This window comes from Loxodonta africana, chromosome 18 (assembly GCF_030014295.1).
Source record: "Loxodonta africana isolate mLoxAfr1 chromosome 18, mLoxAfr1.hap2, whole genome shotgun sequence".
Taxonomy (NCBI): domain Eukaryota; kingdom Metazoa; phylum Chordata; class Mammalia; order Proboscidea; family Elephantidae; genus Loxodonta; species Loxodonta africana.
Genome location: NC_087359.1, coordinates 50,822,590 through 50,835,519, shown reverse-complemented (window position 1 = coordinate 50,835,519; position 12,930 = coordinate 50,822,590). Strand labels below are relative to the sequence as shown.

General features: G+C 37.2%; 1 protein-coding gene across 7 annotated transcripts in view; it reads right to left on the bottom strand.

Moving 5' to 3' along the window:
* USP32 (ubiquitin specific peptidase 32) overlaps positions 1 to 12,930 on the bottom strand; it is a 205,463-nt gene that overhangs the window by 97,691 nt on the left and 94,842 nt on the right. For all 7 annotated transcript variants that reach the window (XM_064271349.1, XM_064271351.1, XM_023553508.2 and 4 more), the window contains one exon: positions 9,968 to 10,127. In XM_064271349.1, coding sequence (XP_064127419.1) covers positions 9,968 to 10,127 — 160 coding nt within the window. The remainder of the gene's footprint in view (positions 1 to 9,967; positions 10,128 to 12,930) is intronic.

Here is a 12,930-nt window from a genome sequence, read left to right as displayed (position 1 = left end):
GCAAATTTGTTTCTCATTAAACAATACACAAATTATTTTTTAACACTGGGGGAAGCTTATATTTAACACTTTGACTCATTCTATTCTCTGAACCACTGCATGATGTACAATCTCAGTTCACAGTTTTAAATAACAGGTTAAATTCATTTTTTAAAATTTGCAGCAAAATAATCAGAACTATGATAATAAAGACAAAATTTTCATACAGGAGTAAAAAACTGCGCCATTTTTTTTTTTTGTTGTTGTTTTTTAACCAAATAACTAATTTACTACACTGCAACCTCCTGATGAGTCAACATTTATGAAAAGGTCAATTACTTTGGAATTGGAACTAATTTTTTTACAAATATGCAAAACTTCTACTTAAGCATAATGCTTTCCATTTTTTAAAACTGAAGTATCTACTTCAGATACTCAGTTAATGTGAATGTATTTAAAAGGAGTATTTAAAAATTTTAACAATAGAAAGAAGAATCACAGGAGTCTGAGATATAAATTGAGACAGTGTTTCTGTCTACTATCCCTATATAAGATATCTATCCCTGGCATTTATGACTTAAAAAAAGGAAGTGAAGAAGAAAGGAAGGGAAGAAAGAAAGAAAGGAGAAAGGGAAAAGAGAAACCTCTTCTATTCCTCCAGAGAAACGTTAGCTTTCGCAAATTCTAAACTTTCTTTCAAGTAGAAGCATATAAAAAAATCTTACTCCAAAACAAAAGGACAGAAAGCATGCTCTCACTTCTATACTACTGTACACTGAGCATACAATAGATGCTTAATAAGTACTTCTGATTATTTGGTGCCTATATAATACACTAAATTAGAACACACAGAAAAGCCTTATCAACTCCCTCCCAATTTTTTTTAACATTGAAAACTAAATTTATTAATCTCCTTAGTGGAGGTAGAAATGTGGAAACATATGGAAAATATTTAGAAGAAAGAAAATTCAATAGGTCTTGGTCACCAATTAAAACCATGCTTTAGAGCTGGCTTTTAAGTTTGTCTGATCTATTCATTTTCTGGATATGGACAGCAAATTCCTCAACTGAACATTTGTCAAAAGCAAGCTAAAGTCAGTTATATACACGATATTATTAGTACCCAGACATCGTACATGAACTGGCAGCTGAATTGCTGGAGAAAGGAAATTCAACTAATCTTATTTTCACTTACAGCTAATTATTCCAGTAGTTACTCTATTTGCAATTTGTAAATCAATACCAAAACTTTACTAGGCAAATAGGAATGAATTTATCACCCACCTACAGGTGTAATTTTTTCTGGTTCACAACAGCAGCATACCATATTCCTGACATCCTAAATAGTTCTTGGCCTGTACCTTGCGCCATCCTAATCAAGTTCGACCTCACCAGAGGCTCCAGCTGCAGAAACAGCCCTTTAATGCCAGAGTTGGGTCCTCATCAAAAAAAGCCAGGCACAATATCCAAGTATTTTCATACACACACATAGAGTTCTGTAACATTTTTGAGGAAACAGCCAGCTCTCAAAAGCAATGACCTTCTGAGATCTACTTAAAACAGCGGTAAGCCTTACATTATCACCACCAGATAAGAGGATAATGAGGGAGGGACGTGAAGACTTACTAGGTTGTTTATGTCCCAATTTTGCCTCCTCTAAGTCATGTGATCTTTGGAAGACTTTTTAACTTCTCACAGCCTCAGTTTCCTCATTTTTAAAATGGAGGTACAGCGAACCTCCAAGATGGGCCAAGGATTAAATGAGATGATGCAGACAGAGTACAGTGCCTCTCACAGTAAGTGCTCAATCTGCATGTGGTAAGTTACAACTTTCCACAGGGCAAAGTATTTTTGGAAAAAAGTACAGAAGCTGTGGCCAAAGACCATTTAATATTCTGCAAACATTTAGTAAAAACATTAATACTACCTGCCTGCCTTTGTGCTAAAAACTAGGGATATGATCATGAACAATACAACTATGTTTAGAGTCTAGAAGAAGTGAAAATTGCTCATTTTAATCCAGTGTGGAAAGTATAATGAAGGCATAAAACCAAACCCATTGCTGTCTAGTTGATTCCAACTCATAGTGACCCTACAGGACAGCAGAACTGCCCCATAGGGTTTCCAAGGAGCAGCTGGTGTATTCGAACTGCTGACCTTTTGGTTAGCAGCCGCAGCTCTTAACCACTGCACCACCAGGGTTCCAATGAAGGGATAGAATAGGGTTTCCTGGGAGTACATAAGATATTAGACCCCTGTGGTCTTGATATTTAAAGAGATACATGAAGAGCATCTATGAGTTGACCACGGAAGCAAGAGAAGAATATTAAAAGCAGAGGCAAAACAGTGTGTACAATGTTTGGAGGCAAGATAGGTAACAACGGCACAGAAAAAAAAAAAAGGGGGGCTATGTGTTATGGTGTTATGCTTCAATTCAAAAACTAGGAAAAGGATAACCTAGAAAAGAATTTATATCACAGGCCCAAGATACAACAAGGAAGAGCATTACTTTCTAGTGACAAAAAAAAGGGTGTTAAAGATGACAGTTCAATCTAGAACTAGTATGCATTCCAGTTAGAATATAGGTATTTCAAAGGTTAGCACGCAAATGAGGAGCCTTCAGATTCAAGCAGAGAGTAGCTGGACTGTGCTTGGCTTTTACTATCCATGTGCAATAACAGAGATGGGATACACAGACTTTATTCTGTGAAATGTTGATTAAAACTAACTACATTTTGAATTTATAGTCTGTCTCTCCAAACTCCAACACTATGTGGTGCTAAACATCTATGGACAAAACAGATGGTTAGAACAAGCCAAAATGACTAGGGTTTGGTCTTTGGAAGTAGAATCTTCTCTCAGACATCGCTCTCTCTCTCTCTCTCTCTCTCTCTCTCACACGCACACACTCACACACACACACACACTCTCTCTCTCTCTCACACACACACACACACACACAGCAATAACACCTGTACCAGTCTATTCCAAACGTATTTAGGATCTCTATATATGTTCTCTGAATACGGAACCAAAAGAGCATCCCCACAAGCATATTCTCTCTCTGTCACTAAAAACTGTTTATACAGATAAAAAAAATTTTTTAGGAAATTAAATTGTAGGTATTTAAATAGCAAATTATGATAGAAAAAATATAACAGCCCTGGTAAAAATTTGGTTAGTATCTATGAAAGCATTAAAAACTTGAACTCTGGGCTAAAATTCTAACTCAATTTCTTAAGTTTAAATAAAAGGTAACAATAGCTTGAATTTGCAATTTTGAAAGATGTACTTACCATGACAAAATATACATTCTTCAGTAATTCAAAGAAGTTAATTATTCTAACTCTGTATTGAATATAAACAGCCCCCCAGTCTTCGTTTGTGATTTACATAAAATGGAACAAAATTTGATTAAATACGGCAGTGTGTTCAACTCACTGTGACTTCAAATTTTACTTTATAATTCTGTGTGAAAAACTAATTAAAGGCATCTACACTGTAACATAAATGTTATTTACTAGTGAAAATTTGTAATTCTTTTTTGTTTCCTAGATACCTTGGCTCATTACACAAATTTAAATGGAGTCGCTGATGCTTTAAAATAAACATTTTCTGTCTATGTCTAAATCAGTTAATAACACTCTCTATCACAGCAAGCTTCCACATTCCTGACACATTATTTTAAAAGTTTAATGTACCAAATATTATTTGAGTGGAAGATCCTGCAAAGACCATCAATAGTGAATTGTGTGGCCAGAAGTTGAGTAAGAAGTCGTAGATAACAGATAAATCAGAATGTAAACCTGCCCATGTCAGAATTTCTGTGAAAACTTAGCAGTAATTCTGACTTTGTGGTAGCGCTTTCAGAGTAAGGCCTACTAATAAAGTAGCTGCTTTCCCAAGCCAGTAGCAATTCAGTTGTTTGTAACACTAGTTTATTGTTGGTTATTTTACCTTTATAAATTGTAATATAAAAGCAAACAAACCGGTAAGAAGAACTTTTTTTCCCATACATCTGGGCAAGTGATTTTTTTTTTACTGGCCAACAGCCCTTTATTAGAAAATTGCTTGATCCAGAAACAATTTCTCTCTGGACACAGTGGGGTGAAGCCCACTGATATTCACAAGCCAAATGTTGACTTAGGAGTTAAAACTGGAGCCATTATTCCCTGTCTTTGAGTATAAAGAATATGAACTAGCTGGAGATGGACTCATAAGGACTCACAACGACATACCAACTGAGCCCCGAGGTGTAAAAACAACAGCTAGGACAATCTTGGAAAACGTCTTTCAGAGACCTTTTACACTCCTATCTTTTTCTATTAAACTTAGTAAAAAGTAAGAATTGTTGGACCAATGAAGACCACCGGATTGTTATTAAAGAAACTTGTACCAATGATTATTAAGAAAAGACAATTCAAAATGTAGAATCATAGGGATTTATCAGATTTTAGCCAATCTGTGAAAAGGTGAAACTTTTAGTGATTTTACCCATTTGTAATGTCAATACATACTGATGATTCTGTAACCTTCCTTGGACTCAGACAGACATAGCTCTGGTAGATGCTTGCCCATTTCTCACTTTTGCCTCTTTGAACATAGGCTAAATAAAATCTTTCTTTTTGCTTTACTATAACTTTGTGGTAATTTTGCCCTGGGACAATGTCCATATTTTGAGTCTTTTCAAAGACACGTGATCTCTTTTACTCCTTACAATAACCTTATAAAGTAAGTTTTGTCATTGTCCCTGGTTTACAGACGAGGAAAAAAGTTCTAAGAGGTTAAATTGTCCACAGCTACATGAATAGTAGGACCAGTCTGACTCTGTGTTTCTCAAAATGTAGCTCATGGCCCATCTATCTCAGAATTACCCTGGATGTCTGCTTAGGTATAAGAGTCATGGCAACCCTATAGGACAGAGTAGAACTGCCCCATAGAGTTTCCAAGGAGCGCCTGGTGGATTCAAACTGCCAACCTTCTGGTTAGCAGCCATAGCACTTAACCACTATGCCACCAGGGTTTCCAGTGTAAGAGTCCTAGGGCCCACCAAATAAATCTTTGCAGACCAAAAAAAAAAAATCAAACTCACTGCCATCGAGTCGATTCCGACTCACAGCAACCCTATAGGACAGAGTAGAACTGCCCCGTAGAGTTTCCAAGGAGCGCCTGGCAGATTCGAACTGCCAACCTCTATGGTTAACAGCCGTAGCACTGAACCACTACGCCACCAGGGTTTCCAATCTTTGCAGACAGAGCCGGAAACCTGCACTTTTAATATCCTTGCCAAATAACTCTAATGCCCAACAAAGGCTAGTAATTACCACTATACTATAGCGGTCTTATAGTTAATTAGTTTTTTATTTTTGAGTATTTCACTTACAAGAAACAAGGATATGACATAATTCAATTAAGATGTTAAAAAGATAATTAGCAAATAAATATGTTATAAATAATTGAGAAAACATAAACCATAGTATTTCTTCAGGCTTTTGTAACAGACTACTGACTTATTTCTCTGGCAACCAGGGAAATCATGGAATAGATAAAATTATTAGATCAGGTGGATAATTTCCTTGTATTTAAAGAATGCTGATCCTTAACTTAATGCTAATTGATTTTCTACATCTCACATCATCTAGCTAACCAAAAGTTTTAAAATGAAGATTTTAAAATACCTAACCTTGAAACCTTCAGCGGTTCCTTAAATTTATAAATATTATAATTCATTTCCCTCTAAAATGAAAACATGGTCTGTCTTCATGTAAACATTCACATACTATGAAATTGTTAAACCTTATTCAAACACAATGATTTTCTCCTTGGTATAGATTTAGTCCTACGATCCTAAACAACATACACGTGCTCTGCAATTCTGAGAAAATCAAATGCTTAAATCGGTATTTACAATGTATACTACTAGTGGTTGAAAATTTTTCAATTCAGTTCAAACAAGTAACATGCACTGAGTCCACTGTGCTAAGAAAAACTCAAAGATGAACAGGACACGAGTCTTGTCCTCAAGGGACTGATAACTTCTAGAGGGAAACAAAGCCATTTCCAACTGATTCTAAGATACGGCAAAAAGCACGTTAATTGCTATAATTGAAATATAAAGTGTTGTAGGATTGCAAATGGAAAAGTAATTAATTCAGATGGAGAAGGCATGACAGAGGAGACACCATCTGAGCTGGCCTTTGGTGACAAAGGGGTATTTCAATTGGCACAAGTTGAAAGATGGCATGCATCCTTAAATAAAGGAGGATTAGGAGCAACGGTATATAGGGTAGTTAAAGAAGTTCATGGTGTAGTAATGGAATATCAACTACTCCTCTATAGTTGAAGCAGAGAACGTTATGTGAGGACAAATGAGTATAGAAAATTAAGTCAAGTTTTAGGATACTATGAGACTTTAAAGCCATGTTAAGGGGTTTGGACTTTGTTCTGTAGACAATGAGAACCCTCAAAGGGTGAGGTAATTACATGAGTACATTTAAAAAATATATAAACTTAGAAAATTAACACTGTTCTTCATTCTTTCCTATCATTAAGGGGCTGTAAGACAAATACAGAAACTACTGCAATGATGGTAACAGGAAAGAAAGAGAGATGCAAGAAACCTGGCTGAGTTAAGATTGATAAGTCAAGGGTAACCTCAAGTTGGATAACTAGAATTATAAATACTATCAGCCAAGATGGAAAACACAGGAGGAAAAATGTATTTGCTTTTTTTTAAAAAAACATTTGGTGGGGTTGAGGCAGGGAAGATGAATTTGGTTTTAGATATGATGAGATAAGGTGTTTGAATATATATCAAGGAGACATTTGTTAAAATGAATATGCAGTTTGAGAGATACCTCAAAACCAGAAAAGTTCATCTAGGTATCACCTGAATAGATATGAAGGTAACGGAAGCAGTGGAAATGGTTGTGATGAAGAAAGAGGCCACATCATCCAAAAATAAAACAGAGCTAAGGGCTGACCCTTGAAAAATAACTTATACTTAAAAAAGTAGACAGAAGAAGGAGAGCAGTAAGAGAAATTCAAAAGAAATAATAAGAAAACCAGGAAACTACAATGTTGCAAAAGCCAAAGGAGAAGTTTCAAGAAAACTGAATGGTCGATAGTACTAAAATGCCACATAGAGGTTAGCAGGTACAATGAATCTAAGAGAACATTCAGTTTAGATATCAGAAGGTCATTACTGTAGGTGAAACAATGGACTTACATCAATATTTGCTTTACATAATTTAAGATAAAGGTATTTTAGTTTTTAGATACTATTAAAAATCTGAAAAAGTCCCTAAATTGATAGAAAACAAAAAAGACAAGAGAATTTTCATGATAAAAATGGAGTCATATGATGGGTTGACATTTTTGACATTTTGAAAATTATTTAACTGATTAAATTTAAATAGGTCTATAATCTAAAAACACAGTGCTTTCAAAAATAGGCAATAGGCAGCATTTGCATTTGCAAGGTATATCACAACTAATTTAAGCAACAAGCCATTCAAGGAAAGTCACCAATATTAGCAGAAAAATAATCTATCGTACAATCACAAATGAAAGCCAAAGCTCAGCAGAATATCTATATGACTGTCAATTTCAATATTAAGCTGGGTAGAGTTTACACTGAGTAGAAAACAGTTTCTCTATTTCTTATGCAAAAGAACAAAAGGAAAGGTTTTCTTATCTAAAATAAGGACAAGGGCACTGAAAAGTAGTAGAATCAAGTTCATTGCCTATTCACGCCAGAATTTATTAGTCAGAGCTTCTGGTAACAACAGAATAAAAAAGGAGGGGAAGAGGAGGAGGTGTAGATAGAGTGTAGTTAGCATCCAAGTCATAAGTCATAGACAGTAATAAATATAAATAGCATTTGACGCCCAAACTCTACAAATACTTATTTAAGGCTTGGCACAGGGCAAGAAAGAAAGATGAATAATACAGACTGTCTGAAAGGATCTTATGATTTGGGAGAGATGACATGCTGTACAAATAAACAGAATGCTATAAATAAATACAAGGATGAAAGTGATAAGTTCATACAAGAAGGGTACAGATAGGGTATTATGAGAGTTCAGAAGAAAGAAAAGTGATCTCTGATAGGAGGGCAGAAAACGTTTCATGAAAAAAAAAGGTGGCATGTGATTTAACTCTTCAAGAATGACTAGGATTTAACAGGTAGAAGCAAAGGGAAGAGCATTCCAGTGTCAGGAAGAAGCATAGGCAAAAGCAGAGTACAGGTAGTTTTCTGTAACCATATGAAAGCTGAACAGTAAAAGTTAACACTTAGCCTTGTGTAGTGGGCGGAATAATGTCTCCCCAAAACTCATGTCCGTCTGGAACCTCAGAATGGGGCCATATTTAGAAATTGAGTCTTTTAAATGTAATTGGTTAAGGATCTTGAGGTTAAACCACCCTGCACTTGGGGTGGACTCTAAATCCAATAGCAACATCATGATAAGTGGAGAAAAGACTGAAGTTGTCAAAGATTTCATTTTACTTGAATCTACAATCAACACCCACGGAAGCAGCAGTCAAGAAATCAAATAACGGATTACATTGGGCAAATACGCTGCAAAAGACCCTTTTAAAATGTTAAAAATCAAAGATGCCACTTTGAAGACTAAGCTGCATCTGACCCAAGACATGGTATTTTCAATTGCCTCATATTCATGCAGAAGCTGGACAATGAATAAGGAAGACCAAAGAACTGCTGCCTTTGAATTACGGTGTTGGTGAAGAATATTGAATATACCATGGACTGCCAGAAGAATGAATAAATATGTCTTGTTAGAGTATAGCCAGGATGCTCCTTAGAAGCAAGGATGGCAAGACTTCATCTCATGAACGTTCATGTTATCAGGAGGGATCAGTCCCCAGAAAAAGACACGATTGTTGGTAAACAAGAGGGTCAGCAAAAGAGAGGAAGACCTCAATGAGATGGACTGACACAGTGGCTGCAATGATGTGTTCAAGCATAGCAATGGCTATGACGGTGGGTAGGATCAGGCAGTGTTTCGTTCTGTTGAACATAGGGTCACTGAGTTGGAACTGACTCTATTGACACCTAACAGCAACTAAATCCAATGACTGGTGTCCTTATAAGAGGAGAGAACAAAGAAACACAGAGAGAAAAAGGTCAGGTGAAGATGGAGGCAGAGACTGAAGTTATGCTGCCACAGACGAAGGAACACATTTGCTCACCAGTAGCTGGAAAAGGGCAAGGAAGGATTCTTCCCTAGAGCCTTCAGAGAGAGCATGGCCCTTCTGACACTTTCGTTTCAGACTTTCAGATTTCAGAAGTGTGAGAGAATAATTTTCTCTTGCTTTAAGCAACCAAGTTCATGGTAACTTGTTACAACAGCCCTCAGAAACTAATGCAGCTTGGTTTAGGTCAATAAATAGACGATTACGTGTTCCATAAGGAGCCCTGGTGGATCAATGGTTAAATGCTCGGCTGCTAACCAAAAGGTCAGCAGTTTGAGTTCACCAGCTGCTCTGCAGGAGAAAGATATGGCAATCTGCTTCTGTAAAGATTACGGGCTAGGAAACCTTATGGGGCAGTTCTCCTCTGTCATACATGGTTGCTATGAGTCAGAATTGACTCAACAGCATGTATTCCATGGAATCTCTGGGTAGTGCAAAATGGTTAATGCACTTGGCTGCTAACTGAAAGGCTGGAGGTTTGAATCCACCCAGAGGCACCTAGGAAGAAAGGTCTGGCAATCCACTTCCAAAAAACCAGCCATTAAAAACTCTATGGAGCACAGTTCTACTCTGTCACACATGGGGTCACCATGAGTTGGAAACAACTTGACGGTAACTGGTCTGGTTTTTTATGTATTCCATGCTCAGGCATTTCATTTTATTATACTTTGGAAGAAAAAATAAATAAAGTTCTTCTTTATAGCCATATTCCCATATTACTGGGCAACTGCATTGAAAAGTAAACAGAAAACAATGAAATATCATTACTTACAGTGTGTGACTCCAGCCAGAGTTTGGTAGAAAGTGGGAGTGTCGCTATCATCAGTGAGGGTAACATACACGCCTCCAGACAGAAGCCAACGAGAGAAGGTAAAAGCATCTTTGTTTAGAAGAAGCCAATTTCTAAACTTTTCATAGTTAACCTTTTCACCCTAATATTAAAACAAGAAAACACAAGTTTAGTCAAATTTAAGGTATCTTACTTAGAATCTAATAACTTGAAATTTGCAATCAGTTGACATACACCTTTCTGCTATCTAGATTACCTAAACAACTCTACATGGTGTGTACTTGGAAAGCAAACTGTTCTCAAGAATAATTGCACTTCAGAACTCCCATTTGTATAAAATCTATCTAACTGAAAATTACTTAATTCATTAAAGCAGTATGTTTTCACTAATTGGCCATACTTTATTTGCTAAGGTAGGTCCTGAAATCAGTAAATTGTATTTCTTTCAATATCTAATAAATCCAGTTTTTCACTTGCCTCATGCCTCTTCTTCACCACTCCCCAATCTGTCTGAATTAGCATATGTTAATTAAATCTGCATGGGTTTACAATGCTCTTTTAAATTGCATTGGCTAATTAAATTTACTGAGTAGACAATCAGGATGCCAGAATGCATCAATGGAAACATTTATTCACAAGCCAACTAGTGTACAAAAAGAAGCCAAGTACCCTTTTACTTCTCTGCTTTCTTTCTAGGTCTTTATCTTGCTGAATCTCTGGAGAAAAAAGTATTCAGGCTGAAGGGACACATCAATTGCCTCCCCTAAAAATGTGTGTCAACTTGGCCAGGCCATGATTCCCAGTATTGTGTGACTATCCACCATTTTGTCATCTGATGTGATTTTCCTATGTGTTCTAAATCCTACCTCTATGATGTTAATAAAGTGGGATTAGTGGCAGTTATGGTTAATAAGGCAGGACAATCTACAGGATTAGGTTGTGTCTTAAATCAATCTCTTTTGAGATATAAAAGAGAGATGGGAGCAGAGAGACAGGGGGACCTCATACCACCAAGAAACAAGAGCCAGGAGAACAGCACATCCTTTGGACCCAGAGTCCCTGCGCTGAGAAACTTGTCAACCTGGGAAGACTGATGACAAGGACCTTCCTGTAGAACCAACAGAGAAAGCCTTCCCCAGAGCTGGTGCCCTGAATTTGAACTTCTAGCCTCCTAGACTGTGAGGGAATAAATTTCTCTTTGTTAAAGCCACTCACTTGTGGCATTTCTGTTACAGCAGCACTAGATGACTAAGGTACTGCCCAAATCACTCTCTTTGCCTAGTAGATAAGAAGAGACCCTAGGTTGAGTGAGAGCGGGATTTTCTTTTCTTTTTCCTTTATTGTGCTTTAAGTGAAAGTCACAGCTCAAGTTAGTTTCTCATACACAAGTTTAAACACACTGTTACATGACCCTAGTTGCTATCCCTATAATATGTCAGCATACTGCTTTCCACCTGGATTTCCTGTGTCCATTCAACCAGCTCCTGTCCCTTTCTGCCTTCTCATCTCGCCTCCGGGCAGGAGCTACCCATTTAGTCTCACGTATCTACTTGAACTAAGAAGCACACTCTTCATTGGTATCATTTTATGTATCATAGTCCAGTCTAATCTTTGTCTGAAGAGTTGGCTTCGGGGATGGCTTTAGTTCTGACTGTCCTGACAGGGAACACAACAGGGGGTCCCTGACAGAGCAGGAAAACAGTGGGATGCAGAGCCAGATGCTTCTATGAGAAAAAGAATCAACCCACAAGGAAACACAATGAAGAATGACATTCAGGAGCCTAGAAACTCTAATCCTGACAGAAATCGTATAGGATACAAATAACTAATAATCCAAAGGAAGCATGGTAAAGAATAAAAAAGAAAGTATTAAAAATATTTTGGACAATTTCTATATTGTTTTGTAGCAATCTATTCAATATCAGCAATATGCTTAGCCTCGTAGTTTCAGAACAGTGCAATCCAAACAACTGAGGCAAGACTGACGGTCTTGTTTTTTCTCAATGGAAGAATTGGGCATTTAGATTTGTGGCAGGGACATGTGAGGACACTGCCAACATGTTTAGAGATCAGGGATCATACTCATATTCTTTCTCTACCCCACATTTAGTCTAGAAAGGGTTAGTGGTATAAATTCCCCACATTGTATATTTTTTACATGGTAACATCTCTGACATTGAGATAAGTACAATAAATACTTATTTTTTTAAAATGACAAAATTTTTTAAACTCAAATATCACTATGCAAATCAACTAAGGAGTCATCCCCACCCCCAGTCTAACCTTTCTAGCAGAGATCAGGCCTTGATTGTGTACGGAGGTCCTGGGATAGCTCAAGGCCTGTTAGTGATGTATTTATATATCTACGATGTAATGCAATCTCCTGGCAACCCAACTACTGCTTCAGTTTACTCCAGGATCACCTGTAGGTCTACTTCTGAATATTTTAGTTTTTAGTTGTATGGTCCTGTCTTTTCACAGTCCTACTTACTCTTGACCGAATGCTGGACTTTGTGTAAAGAACAAAACAAAATAATAAACTGTGGAGATTCCAGATATTATCATTTACCAGAGAGGTTCACTCTGATCTCTGCTAGAAAGATCAGACTGGGGGTAGGGATGGCGACCTTATTCCAAACAGGTCTGGGCCTGGCAGGTCCTTATCTCCTCAGCCCTGAGAGACTACATGAAAACTTTGATCTGATTTTCAGAGGTTAAGGTTTTTAACCTCTTGCACTGTACAGCTTCAGAATTCTGCAAATATCTTGAGGGAAAAAAGACGCATGTGCCTGAGGCCATTCAGGTCTTCAGTTTTGTCACTCCAGGCCTGTACAGCTGCCAAAAACTCTGCTGGTTTCCCCCAACAAAGACCCGAGCCAAGAGCCACTCCAGGATTCTCAGTGTCTGGCCAGACCCAGATCAGTAAGCGCCCCCAGGAAATACAG